At 37.3% G+C, this 14,584-nt stretch overlaps 1 protein-coding gene across 3 annotated transcripts in view; it reads left to right on the plus strand.

Annotated features, from left to right (window-relative positions):
• Dym (dymeclin) overlaps positions 1–14,584 on the plus strand; it is a 383,552-nt gene that overhangs the window by 55,498 nt on the left and 313,470 nt on the right. For all 3 annotated transcript variants that reach the window (XM_074069849.1, XM_074069851.1, XM_074069850.1), the window contains exons 3-5: positions 156–208; positions 4,719–4,812; positions 6,178–6,311. In XM_074069849.1, coding sequence (XP_073925950.1) covers positions 156–208; positions 4,719–4,812; positions 6,178–6,311 — 281 coding nt within the window. The remainder of the gene's footprint in view (positions 1–155; positions 209–4,718; positions 4,813–6,177; positions 6,312–14,584) is intronic.

Consider the following 14,584-nt stretch of genomic DNA (forward strand, 5'->3'; position numbering starts at 1 on the left):
AAGCTTTATTTTATATTGCTGATTGTGTTTACCTGTGTATCAATCATACTTTTCTTCTAATTTATTTTTCTCTTACTTATATCTCCTTTAACTGGCTAGTGTTTACATATTTAATATCATAGTTATAAATTATTTTTCTCGTTTTGTCTCTCTAGTACCGAGTTGAAGCTGTTGGAGGAGGCAACCATTTCAGTGTGCAAATCTTTAGGTAAGGGGGAGGGGGATGGGGGGGGAGAGAGAGTTTTTCCAGTTATCTGTTATAATTTTTAATAGCATAATGTGAATTGGATTAATGAAGTGATATATTCATGAGGATGCTAGTAATGGTAATAATTCTATTCATGGTACTCATTGATGCTACTAGAGGGAAGTATCAAGTCAGCGAGTACCATCCAGTCAACACACACTTGGCTGTGTTTGTAGTGGTAGTAGTAGTGAGTCAGAGGTACCCTTTCAGCTTGTTCTTTTTGTGAATGTTGAAGCATTGAGAAAAATCGAAACATTAGGTTGTTTATATAGTGGCATGGATAGTTGGTATGGAAGTCACCATTTGCCCAGTGATTTGCCAGCTGCCCTGACTACATATGCCACTGTTATCTGTGTCAACCAGAATAATTTCTACTCGTTAAAATTAGGAAGCTTCTCTATAACAACTTGATGTTACGGTAAAAAACATGGGATGTGGAATGATTTTTAAGATCTTAATTTCAGCTTTGTAACTTACTAGCTGAACCTTAATTTCCTCATGGAAACTGGGTTTAGAAACAATGATTTTATAGAATTCTTGAAAGGAAAAAGATCATATAACTTGAAATGTCCAGTGAAATACATAGCATCTCGTCATTACTCTCCATTTAAACCAACAGATGTTACCTTTTCCAGGCCTCACTTTTCAAATGCTTTACTTTCAAGTTGCTAGTGATCGGAAAGGAATGTACTTGCTTTTAAAATCATAGACAATTATAATTACATTGTATTGTTGCTTTGAAAATTAGTGATATTCTGTGTATTGGGGCTGTAATAAGTGGTAATGCCACGTTGGATGTGATCTATGTAGATAACTCATAATCAGTTATATTTTTCCAAAAACAGTCTTTGATGAAATATTTTGTTTTTAAAAACAAATTATGTCGGTAATGACAGAGGTATTATTGTATTTGCCTTGAATTATCATAGATAGAGAATTTTGTGCTAAATAGAGATGACCACGTGACAGTTCAGTGCTGAAAATTAAAGAGTTGTAGATAGAAGTAATATCAGTATAGTTGTTATGAAGATGGATTTAAGGTGACCTTGAGCTTTTATGAAAATTACATTTTAATAATTGAAAGTAGGCTAAGGCAGGAGGATTGTGAGTTTGAGGCCAGCCTAGGCTACATACTGAGTTGGACCCTCACCTGCACTACACAGTGAAGCCTGTCTCAAAAAAAAAAAAAAGAAAGAAAAAATAGAAGCAACATTTACTCATTATCTATAATGTTGAAAGTATGCTAAAATATAAAATCAGTAACTGTTCATCATTCTGCAACCCTGACAATGGTCATTGGTAATATTTTGTGTTGTCTTTTATTTATTCTATAGCTATACATATACATGTCATCACTATACACACAATTGTTTTTAGTGTTTGTTTTCACTTGCATTGTATTGGAAATTTGTCATTAAAAATACTTTTAGAGCTGGGTATGGTGATACATATCTATAATTCCAGCATTTGGGAGGCTGAGACAAGAGCATCTTGAGTTTAAGGCCAGCCTGAGTTAAACAAGGAGACACTGTCTCTGCAAAACAAAACAACAACAACAACAACAACAACAAAACCCAGTGCCCCCAAACAAAAAACCTTTTGGGAACAGTAGGAGAAAATACACATTTATTGTCAAAAATTCCAACAATACAGTGACATGCTAAAATAAAAATCACCCCACTTTACCAACACATAGATTATCACTGTGGTGCAGGGGATGGAACCAGCACCTCGTGCTTGGTAGACAAGCACTCTGCCATTGAATTGCATCCCTATCCTGCTCATCTGTTGTGTAAAATGTGTGTTGATTTCTATGCACAGTTTCATATAAGTGGTGTTATTTGCTGAGGGATTTATAATATGTTAGATTCTTTAGTGTTATAACACTTTCCTGCCTTCTTGTCAGGTACCCCTAGTGCTGCCGTGGCTCCTGAAGCTCATTCAACTTCAACACTGTGTTTTATTTTTACCAATTAACCTTAGTGCTATTAAATTCTGTTGTTGTTACAATTGAGCTATTTTGGAATTTCAAGTCTCCTGTGGGATATTGTTTTGTAAAATGGTTGAGCATATTTAATTTGTTTTTTTGGTTTTTCTTTTGGTGATACTAGGGCTTGAACTCAGGCCTCTTGCTTGCTAGATAGGCACTCTACCACTTGAGCCATGCCTCCAGCCCTGAGCACATTTAATCTTATTAACTTATCCTTTTGCTCTCTATCTTATTCCAAAAAAGGACAAAAGAGTCCTGTGGAAACTTTTCAACTATCTTGGGATATAAACTTCACAAAGAGTGGGAGTTCTGTTTATGGGTGTTCTCTGAGAGCCTGAAACAGTGTGGGCACATATGAGTGGCTCAATAAATGCATGATGAATGAGTGAATGCACAGATGAAAAAGGTCCACAAAGCTTGAAGTACCTCAATCTTGTAGTCTAATTGCTCTTTCCAATAACACAGGGGTTTTTAAAAGAGCTGTTTATAAATTCATATAATTTTTAAAGTCATTTAGCAATAGATCAGGTGTGGTAGTGTACATCTGTAATCCCAGCTACTTAGGAGGCAAAGATTAGTCAGCCTAGGTAAAAAAGATAGCAAGACTTCATCTCAACAAATAAACAAGATGTGATGGTGTACTTTTGTAATCTCAGCTGTGTGGGAGGCATAGGTAGAAGGATCCCCATCTAAGACCAGCCTCCTGGGAAAAAAGCATGAGATTGTATTTGAAAAATAAGGTAAAAAGGGCTGGGGGCATGGTTGATGTGATAGTGTCTGCCTACCACTGAAAGGCTCTGAGTTTAAACCCCATATTCCTACCCTTTCCCCCCTAAAAAAAAAAAGTCATTCAGCAATAAAGGGCCTGTCACATAAACAAAGATTGTGAAGTTGGGGTTCTGAATGATAGTTGTAGCCATGTCAGCCTCAGCTTAGTTTGTTTCAGTATTTTATTTTAATTTGCCCTAGCTCGATAATATTAAGTCCCACAGAGATGCACTTGTAACCATTAACTGTTTTGGTCATACTAGAATTGCTAGGCAAGCACTCTGTCTCTTGAACCATGCTCCAAGCTGGCTGTTTTTTTTTTTTTTGTTTTGTTTTGTTTTTAAATAAGCAGTTTGTCCTGAATCTCAAGGTATCTTTCATTAAATTAAACCCAGAGCATGAAAGAGCTATAGGAAATTTTTGTTTCAAAGTGAAGCTTTGAATAACAATCTAATATCTAGCCAAATGCCCCCCTTAGTACTGGGGATTGAACCCTGGCAAGCACTCTACCACTTGAGCCACCTACCCCCCCAAGTCCTGATTGTGAAAGCTGGACAAAAGCTCCTCTAATTTGCCAGGTGTGGTGGCACATACCTGTAATCTCAGCACTCTGGAGAAGGATCTTAAGTTTGAGACTAGCCTGGGCTGTATACATGGGGCCTGAAAACACAAAAAAAAAAAAAAAAAAAAAAAAAAGCCAAAACAAATTACCAAAAAAACAAAGCTCCTCTGATTTATAGCACATGTGTGTCTTGCCACTTGGGTGGGATTCTCCAGCCCACAGCAGTGGGCATCACCCCTGAGACTCTCAGAAATAAAGAGCTTCAGGTCATACTTCCCTTGGTGAATCAATAATTTGCATTTTAATAAAATGCTTTGTGGCTTGTGGCTGGGGGTGGTGGCATGTGTCTGGCAGCAAGATCTTTCCTTTGGGGAAAAAACAAACAAACATAACCTTCTGATTTAATGTACACTAAAGTTTAGAAGCACTCCCAGCTTCAGTGGTGTAGGATGATTTTGGGATTTTGAACTTCCAGCAAGCTGTCACACAATGCTGACTGTTAGTTCACGAAGCACACTTACAGTGACTCAAGCTGAGAGGAGGACACATGTCCAGCAGTTGACCTGTTAACTTGGCATTTACTGAGCACAATGTAGATATGGTGTCATTGTGTACTTTTAAAGTATGTATGTGCAGATGTAGATTATACATATATATATATATATAATACATATTATATGTATATATAATTCTTTAAAATTTTGTCTGGTTAGCTAGCTCCACTATCTAGCCACATTGCTTTGTTTATATATCTTTTTATTTATCATGAGAATGATTTATGATGATCTGAACAGAGATATAGAGAGATGGTGAAATTTTGAGTTTTAAAAGAAGTCTTCTTTTGGAAAGACAAACAGAATAGCATATACTTATTGGCTTTATACATTTCCTTTACAATTTTGTATTTTGAGATAAGTTGGTGCTTTCCTCTTCTGTTTGTGGTGTTTTCGTTTCACAAGTCACTTTGATGTTCAGAGTCAAGACCAGACCAGCAGCTTCTCTCACTGCCATCCCCTAACTAGAGTGACATTGGCCAGAAGGTTGGTCAATAAGCAATTTTAATTTGACGTTTGGTTTTATAACTGTTATAAGGTGCTCACTTGATTTTAGTTCTTTATTTTAACTTTTTAAATCCTTCTCTTCTCTTGCAGTTGAAAACAATCCTCGAACAGGAAATCTTTGTGCGCTAATTAAGGTCTTCCTTTCTAGAACCAAAGAACTCAAACTTTCAGCAGAATGTCAGAAGTAAGTTGGCTAATTAAATCATGATGATTTTATATTCAGCAGTATATTATTTTTCACTTATTGGTAGAAATAGCCTATGGTCTTTTGAAAACTATGTGAAGGAATCATTCTTATTTTAAAAGAAAAAGGTAAAAGAGAGGTATTACTTTCATGTTGTAAATTGGCAGGATGAGATAATAATATTAAGTCTGGAATCTGACTTAAGCATTTTGGACAATCTTTAGAAATATACTGTTTATAAAGATCATTATATAATTATTTAAAAAGGTAATTTCCTCCATTGTCACTGCTAATCATAACCAGTTTAAATAACAAGTATTTATTATGACTATTATTCTATTCCATATCTCTTGCTTGTATTTCGTTTATATTAGATTCACTGAAAGGTTAACTTTTTATTGTGCCACCCCTCCCTTTTTTGGTGGCAGTTACTGAGGTTTGAACTCAGGACCTTTTGCTTGCCAGGCAGGTACTTGAGCCACATCTCCAGCCCTTTTTTTGCTATAGGTATTTTTCAAATAAGTTCTCGAATTTATGCCCAGGCCAGCCTGGGCTACGATCCTCCTATTTATGCTTACTTACCGCATAGCTGGGATGACAGGCACGTGCCACATGCCCAGCTTTCCTTATTGGTTGAGATAAGTTCTTGAGAACTTTTTGCCTGGGTGGTCTTACATCAAAATCCCCTTGAGCTGGTGGAGTGGCTTAAGTGGTAGAGAACTTGACTAGCAAGTGTGAGGCCCTGAGTACAAATGCCAGTGTGCCACAAAAAACAAAACAAAACAAAAACAACATAAAAAACCCCCAAGATCCTTCTGAGTAGCTAGGATTACAGAAGTGAGCCACCACACCTGGCTTGATCCCAGCATTTTAAAAACCATTTTTGGATGACAGTTTTTTAAAAGGTTGTTCATTTCTCTGCTCCTATACAAATGATCTTGAAGTTCATAATCAATAGTATAAATAACAAGCATTGTACTACTGTGCTGCTGCCTCATTTAAAATCTTCATGACATATTTGCATATGTTCTCTGTACACTACCTTAGGATTTTTTTTTTGAGTTTTTAGCTTCCTTTTCTTAATGGCTTTTATGGGGGACACCTGTAAAGTTAAGAACATCAATAGACATTTTTCTCAAGTACTCTTACTATATAATATACACAGAATGAAATATGAAGTAAAATGCAATAGATTTCACTGGTCCAATGTAATCACAAGCCATTAAAAGGTATGAACATTATTCTGATATTACAAGTGGGCTGGGCAGAATCACTGACAAATTATGAAGAAATCATGGATTAGAAGTAAACTGATGTGCTTAGGTTAAACATAGACTCTTATGTGAATTTGGTCTTCTTTTCTAGCCACATCTTCATTTGGCAGACAAATAATGCTTTGTTTATTATTTGCTGTTTGCTGAAAGTGTTTATCTGTGAGATGTCAGAGGAGGAGTTGCAACTTCATTTTACTTATGAGGAAAAATCTCCTGGAAGTTATAGTAAGTACTGCCTTTGAAGATGTTCTGGGTAAAGCAGGTAGGACATGTAAGGCTCAGGTTTGAGGACTAAAAGTATAATTTTGAAAATTCCACTTTTCTTCTCTTAACTTTCATTTTTTCTTTCTTAATAAAAATGCCAGAAGGAGTGTGGTCTTATTTATTTGACCATGCCTGTGGAAGAAAGAGGTAAAAGATAAATAAAACAAGTATTTATTCCTTTAAAAAAAAAACCAGAGGTATCCCTAGGCATGGTGGTGCATGCCTGTTATCCCAGCATCTGGGAGGCTGAGGCAGAAGGATCACAAGTATGAGGCCAGTCTGAGCTTTCATAGTGAGACCCTGTCCTGAAAAAACCAAAACCAAACCAAACCAAAACCAAAACAGAGGTGTTAATTATAATTTCCAGGGAATGCATTGTTAATGGATACAACAAATCAGAATAGCAGATCTCGTGATTTTCACAGACTATAACAACAGTCTGAGTCTGAATGTGTTTGGGACTGCTTTACAGAAATGACATTTTTATGGACAGTGTTTTTTTGTGGGGGAAGGGACTGTACTGGTGTTTGAACTCAGGACCTTTCACTTTCTAGGCAAGCACTCTACTACTTGACCTATGCCTCAGGTCTTTTTAGTTAATTTTCATATAGGTACTTGCACTTTTTGCTTAGACCATGTGGAATCCATCTACTTGTGCCTCCTGCAAAGCTGAGATTATAGAAATGTTGGTGGAGATGGGATCTTGCCAACTTTTTGCCCAGGTTGTCTTTCAACCTAGACCTTTCTGATCTCAGTCTCTGTAGTAGCTAGGATTATAGGGGTGAGCCACCATACCTAGCTTAAAGGATGGTTTTATGATGCTAAAATGTCTTTTCTTTATTTGGTGATACAGGGAAAGGTAATCTTTTCCTCCTGATACAGCTGAGATTTTGTTTTTGTTGTTTGCTAGTTGTTAGAACCTTTTTTTTTTTTTGGTGGTACTGGGTGGTATTTTCTAGATAGGATCTTGTGAACTATTTGTCTGGGCTGGCTTTAAACCTTGATCCTCCTGATCTCTGCCTCCTGAGTAGCTAGGATTACAAGCATAAGCCACCACTGCCCAGCCAGTTTTTAAAACTTTTAAAGATCAAATGCTCTTGTCTCATATCTTAGCATTAAAATGTACAACATAGAAAATAAAAGGGCAAAATAGGATTTTAGATGATTGAAATATGGGGAATGCAGTGTTTTTCATATGTTCTTGACACTAACTTCCCTTTCTGAGGGCAAAGACAGGGTCACTCCTCAGTTTTCTGAGTTGTGTTTTCCGAATACATCTCTGCCCTCATCAGGCTGACAGGAATCACATGTGATTCAAAGTTAGTATTACTAGTTCCTGGGGAGAGAGTATTGGGAAAACTTTGTAATGTTTATATTTTTAATGGAGACCTGTGTGCTGTGCAGGTTTCATATATGTGTAAATATATGATCACACATGCTTTCATACACTAAGGAGTGAGTATCTCTCCACTGTGGCTGCGCATATGTACCTGTTTTTAAATGCCAGTCAAATTTTGACGATGGGAAACAAACACATAAAGGGTTTACTATCTATCCAGGTCAGTCACAATGGGCTGATTTTTGAGCATATCCACTTCTAGTTGTGAAGTATTTCTTGAACCTGAAAACTTATAAACAGTTGTGGGCTGGAGATTTAGCCCATTGGTAGCAAGGACAAGGCTATGGGTTTGATCTCCAGCACTGCAAAAACAAAACAAAACAAAACAAAGAAAAAATTTTGTGGAAGGTTAAGCTTTAATGTATTCACGCATTTCTTGAAACCATTTTTAGATGGCAAAGATCTCACAGAAATTCTGGTTTTATCATTTAATCTGTTAGGGAATTATGTTATATCTCAAACAAATGAAAGCCATGACACAACAAAATATTAGTTAACTTCTAACTCAAAGTGGTAGTGTGACCTTATATGTTCACTCTTCTCCTTTCTAAGAATCCATTGCATGGTAGTAAAGAAAATTTTACATATACCATCAAACAGTTTAGGAGAGTTTATTCACCTGTTTTTAGTGTCCTTATGGCTTCTTTAAACATCATGAAACAGTTTTGGAGAACTGGAACATAAATTTCTGGTTTTTGTTTTGTTTTGGTGTTTTGTTTTGTTTTGTTTTACTAGTGTTTGAACTCAGGGCCTCATGCTTGCTAGGCAGGCTCTGGACCACTTGAGCCACACCGGCTGTTTTGTGTTAGGTATTTTCAAGATAAGGTTTTGAAAACTGTTTACCCAGGCTGGCTTCAAACAGCAATCCTAATCTCTGCCTCTTGAGTAGCTACGATTACAGGCATGAGTAGTGGCTCACAGCAAACAGCTAGACTTTCTTCTGGTCTTCATCCTCTTTTAGGATCACCTGTTATGTTCTCTAACATATAGCTGTATGTTATAGTCATGGATTATAAGAATTTTGAGGAAATTATCTGATTTGGTATATGAGAAATCCTGCAGAATTTTGAGGTCTCGAATTGTATAAACTGTTTATTCTAGGAGGGAATGTTTGTGAGAATTTTATATAGAATTAAATTAATTTGATATAATGATCTTCAGACCACTCCTTTCACAATTATTGGTTATCATTCTGCATTGATTTTTTTTTAAAGAGCTTTTATTAATGCATTGATTTTGAATTTTAAGAGTTAAGTACGCCAGGCACTGGTGGCTCACACCTGTAATTCTAGCTACTTGGAAGATACAAGTTTCTTTAATGTGCTATTTTGATAATATAATTGTTTTATATTTCTTAACTATATACTGATGTTTAAACAGATTTTAATCAGAATTGTGACTTGCATGTGTGTTTTTAATTTTTTTTGGCAGTTCTGGTGTTTGAACTCAGGGCTCCATGCTTACTAGGCAGGTGCTCTACCACTTGAACTGCTCCGCCAGCCCATGTGTTTGTTTTTAATGCTGACCTTCATCTTTGTGGCACCAATAGTACCAAAACCAGTTCTTCCTGTGAGTTGCAGGTGTTTCTATGAAGCCCCAAGGCAAGAATCCTCACAGGATCAACCAACCCCTGCAAACCCAGGGTTCTGCTTTATATTCTGTCCTAACAGTTAACAGATGTTTCATACCTTAACACAGTGCCATTTTTGTTGTAATTAGTTTTTGTTACTTATCATCGAGTAAATCAATTCACTGAGAGATATACTATATTGGTTTTCCGTCCAAACATCCTTCTCGAATACCTTCTTTGTCCCTGAATCTCCTACTGTTGTCCAAGTTTCAGAGTTATGTTTTTGTTGTTGTTGTTGTTGTTCACCCTGGGTTACCTGATGTGGGAAAGTTTGAAAACAATACTTTCTGAACCACAGACCACATTACCAAGATAGTTGTCACATTGAAAGAGCCATTTGTGTGGTCTGATACATAGTAATTCCATTGTTATGCTCCCAGACTGTCCCCTTCTTTCCTATGGAATAAGTAGTGGAGGAATTTACACATGCTCTTTAATAATATTCTTTTTGTTTATCATTAATATACTGTTGGTTCACCAGTGTAAGGCCAGTAAATATCTTTTTAAGGTTAAAATCCCACTGTTTTTGTTTGTCATAATCTTAAATTTCTTTTGAGAGTTTTACTTCTGATCAGTAATTGAAGCCCCTTTTACATTTCCTACCAACTTTGTTTTACAAATTATAATAGTGTAATAACATCAAATGATTACACAAATACTAGTGAGTGGGGAAAAAATAGAACTTCACTGTGCAGTAGGTGAAAACATCCATTTATCAGCTGACATGAACAGAGGGAGGTATGTGAAAGACAGCTTAGGGAGAGATTGAAGGTTGAATTTATATAAGAGGAGAATCATCTGTAAATGACTGAGCAGTCAACTGAGGCATCTTAGATGTATTGGGTTATTACAGCATACAGAATTTTCTCCAATCCATTGGAAGACTGCTAGGAGCATTTGCATATTGCAGCATTTTCTGTGAAGCAGTCTTTATGAGAGTAATGTGACTGTCAGAGCTAAGGTTGTAATCTAAATTTGTGAGGATTTTGTGTTTGAACATTTCCCCATGGGCTATATATGATATGGTAGTAGATTGTTAGAACTTATGTCATTATGTGGGGATCACTTTTTGTACTACTCCATGCCATTGAGAATTAGTCAAAGGGGACAAAGCTAGCCCTAGGCAAAAGTACAAAGTACTACAAAATTGTCCTATTTTTCTTTTGCCTTCAATGTGAGTTTCCTTACCCTTTCTTTTGTTATTGTGGCCCATTCTTATCAAGGTGGTACTGACACTTCTTTTACAATTTGTGTCCCATATATCTAGTACTTTAAAATCATTAGAGGTCTAAATCTGTTGTTTGTGGATGGACAGAGTTTTGTTTTTTAATTGTATTTGATGATGCTGATTATATTTGTTTGATATTAAACTGAGGCCCTAAGTTAGTGAGGGATTTGCATTTGCTTCTAAAGGGATCCAGGAGTTGTATACCTGATGCTCCTTTAGCCTCCTTCAGGGTTTCTTGGCTTACTTACCACTGCCCGAGGACTAGTCTACCCATAACATGCTTCATTCCTATGGCATTCAGTGCTTGCTGCACAGCATTTTACTCTGGATTCAAGTCAGTTTATTTGCTTGAAGTGCTATTTTGCCTAGGAAGTAGTTATTTTTTTATAGGAGGGCTCATTGGAGTAACTACTCCACCATACTGTTGCAAGTGGAAAGTAATTAGTTTCTGGAGATTGAAGATAGAAGCAACAAAAGGATGTGTGTGGGTGGAGAATAGAGCTGAAAATCCAAGGAAGTGGGAGGTGCTAGGAAGAGTGCAGTTGCATGTGTGGCTGGGGCGGGGGTAGGTCTAGGCATGCTCTGAAAGCAAGCACCACCTGTGTCCCAAGTGGGCAGCTTTGTGGGCACTGAAGGGGTGAAGAGGTTAATGAGGTGACCAGAGCTATGGAGAGTGGGGCATGTGAAGAATGGTGAGTACAGCTTTGGAGAGTAGAAAAGGGACCAGGCACTTGATAAGCCCAAGTAAGTCATGCTTAACTGCATTTTCTTGGCATAAAGTAGTTCAATGTAAATTTATTTTTAAAAATTACTTATTTTGTAGGGCTCATCTCAGATATGGTAGATTAAATATTGATGTGTATCTTTACTTTCTCCTGAAACCCCAAAGAGTCTTTTAGAAACTTAGAGAGTTTACTAGGTTAAAAAAAAGGAAAAGGGAACACAATGTTAGTAACATTTTCAAAGTTGGAAAATTGGGTAATGGAAGAGCTGAACTGATCAGTGAAAGCCAAAAACTGAATGCCTTTGGTGTTGGAGAACACCAGAGAATAGCCAGTTCTTGCCCCACAATCCTGGAAGGGCTTAGGAATTGAAGTACCAAGTGTCTCAGAAGGCAAACAGCCAGGACTGCTTGAAAGAGGGGGTTAGAGGCTGAGATTTTCTCCTTGGCCATGCAGTCATGAGGTCACCGCATCCCCAGTTTAATGCTGGAGGTCTTTTTTTCTGTGGAGATGGACCACACAGGTCTTCCCCAGTGAGCTGTAGGCTTGGTTAGGGGCTGGTCTATGGAGAGCAAGACTTTTGAAAAGCTGGCAAGTATGATAGTGAGGTGTCTTGGCAGCTAGAATGCTGGTGCCAAGATTTTACCTTTCCTCCAGGAGATTAGTGGATGCTATTCTAGAGAAGAAGAAGCAAGACAAGAATAATACTTCGGTTTAGTGTCCTTACAGAAGCATCTGAAGCATCTGGGAACACTGCAGTGGTAACTGCCATTCTGCAGAGATCTACCTGTGTACAGCCAGCTCCATTTAGCCTTTGCTTTACGTGGCAGGTGAATGGGAGCTGAGGATCCCAAACAGCTGAAAAAGGCAGCTAACTCGAAGGAGATCAAACAAAGAGAAAAGCCATGTTAATAGGAAATTTGTGGAAACATTTAAAAAGCCCTAATTGTACCTTTCTAACACAGTTAATTTCTTTTTTTTATTGTTTTATTATTGATATGTGCATACAAGGCTTGGGTCTTTTCTCCCCCCTGCCCCCACCCCCTCCCTTACCACCCACTCCACCCACTCAATATGCAGCAGAAACTATTTTGCCCTTATCTCTAATTTTGTTGAAGAGAGAATATAAGCAATAATAAGAAGGAACAAGGGTTTTTGCTGGTTGAGATAAGGATAGCCAAAAAGGGAGTTGACTCACATTAATTTCCTGTGCGTGTTTGTTACCTTTTAGGTTAATTCTTTTTGATCTAAACTTCTCTAGTTCCTGGTCCCCTTTTCCTATTGGCCTCAGTTGCTTTTAAGGTATCTGCTTTAGTTTCTCTGCGTGGAGGGTAACAAATGCTAGCTAATTTTTTAGGTGTCTTACCTATCCTCACCCCTCCTTGTGTGCTCTCGCTTTTCTCATGTGCTCAAAGTCCAATCCCCTTGTTGTGTTTGCCCTTGATCTAATGCCTGCATATGAGGGAGAACATACGATTTTTGGTCTTTTGGGCCAGGCTAACCTCACTCAGAATGATGTTCTCCAGTTCCATCCATTTACCAGCGAATGATAACATTTCGTTCTTCTTCATGGCTGCATAAAATTCCATTGTGTATAGATACCACATTTTCTTGATTCATTCGTCAGTGGTGGGGCATCTTGGCTGTTTCCATAACTTGGCTATTGTGAATAGTGCCGCAATAAACATGGGTGTGCAGGTGCCTCTGGAGTAACCTGTGTCACATTCTTTTGGGTATGTCCCCAAGAGTGATATTGCTGGATCAAATGGTAGATCAATGTTTAGCTTTTTAAGAAGCCTCCATATTTTTTTCCAGAGTGGTTGTACTAGTTTACATTCCCACCAACAGTGTAAGAGGGTTCCTTTTCCCCTGCATCCTCGCCAACACCTGTTGGTGGTGGTGTTGCTAATGATGGCTATTCTAACAGGGGTGAGGTGGACTCTTAGTGTGGTTTTAATTTGCATTTCCTTTATTGCTAGAGATGGTGAGCATTTTTTCATATGTTTTTTGGCCATTTGAATTTCTTCTTTTGAGAAAGTTCTGTTTAGTTCACTTCCCCATTTCTTTATTGGTTCATTAGTTTTTGGAGAATTTAGTTTTTTTAAATTCCCTATATATTCTGGTTATCAGTCCTTTGTCTGATGTGTAGCTGGCAAATATTTTCTCCCACTCTGTGGGTGTTCTCTTCAGTTTAGAGACCATTTCTTTTGATGAACAGAAGCTTTTTAGTTTTATGAGGTCCCATTTATCTATGCTATCTCTTAGTTGCTGTGCTGCTGGGGTTCCGTTGAGAAAGTTCTTACCTATACCTACTAATTCCAGAGTATTTCCTACTCTTTCCTGTATCAACTTTAGAGTTTGTGGTCTGATATTAAGATCCTTGATCCATTTTGAGTTAATCTTGGTATAGGGTGATATACATGGATCTAGTTTCAGTTTTTTGCAGACTGCTAACCAGTTTTCCCAGCAGTTTTGTTGAAGAGGCTGTCTTTTCTCCATCGTATATTTTTAGCCCCTTTGTCAAAGACAAGTTGGTTATAGTTGTGTGGCTTCATATCTGGATCCTCTATTCTGTACCACTGGTCTTCATGTCTGTTTTTGTGCCAGTACCATGCTGTTTTTGTTGTTATTGCTTTGTAATATAGTTTGAAGTCAGGTATCGTGATACCTCCAGCATTGTTCTTTTGACTGAGTATTGACTTGGCTATTCATGGTCTCTTGTGTTTCCATATAAATTTAACGGTAGATTTTTCAATCTCTTTAATGAATGTCATTGGAATTTTGATGGGAATTGCATTAAACATGTAGATTACTTTTGGGAGTATCAACATTTTTACTATGTTGATTCTACCAATCCATGAGCATGGGAGATCTTTCCACTTTCTATAGTCTTCCTCAGTCTCTTTCTTCAGAAGTTTATAGTTTTCCTTGTAGAGGTCTTTCACATCTTTTGTTAGGTTTACACCTAGGTATTTGATTTTTTTTGAGGCTATTGTAAATGGAATTGTTTTCATACATTCTTTTTCCGTTTGCTCATTATTAGTGTATAGAGATGCTAATGATTTTTCTATGTTGATTTTATATCCTGCTACCTTGCTGTAGCTATTGACGATGTCTAGAAGCTTCTGAGTAGAGTTTTTTGGGTCTTTAAGGTATAGGATCATGTCATCTGCAAATAGGGATATTTTGACAGTTTCTTTACCTATTTGTATTCCTTTTATTCCTTCTTCTTGCCTAATTGCTCTGGCTAGGAAT

Source organism: Castor canadensis, chromosome 4 (assembly GCF_047511655.1).
Source record: "Castor canadensis chromosome 4, mCasCan1.hap1v2, whole genome shotgun sequence".
NCBI classification, from domain to species: domain Eukaryota; kingdom Metazoa; phylum Chordata; class Mammalia; order Rodentia; family Castoridae; genus Castor; species Castor canadensis.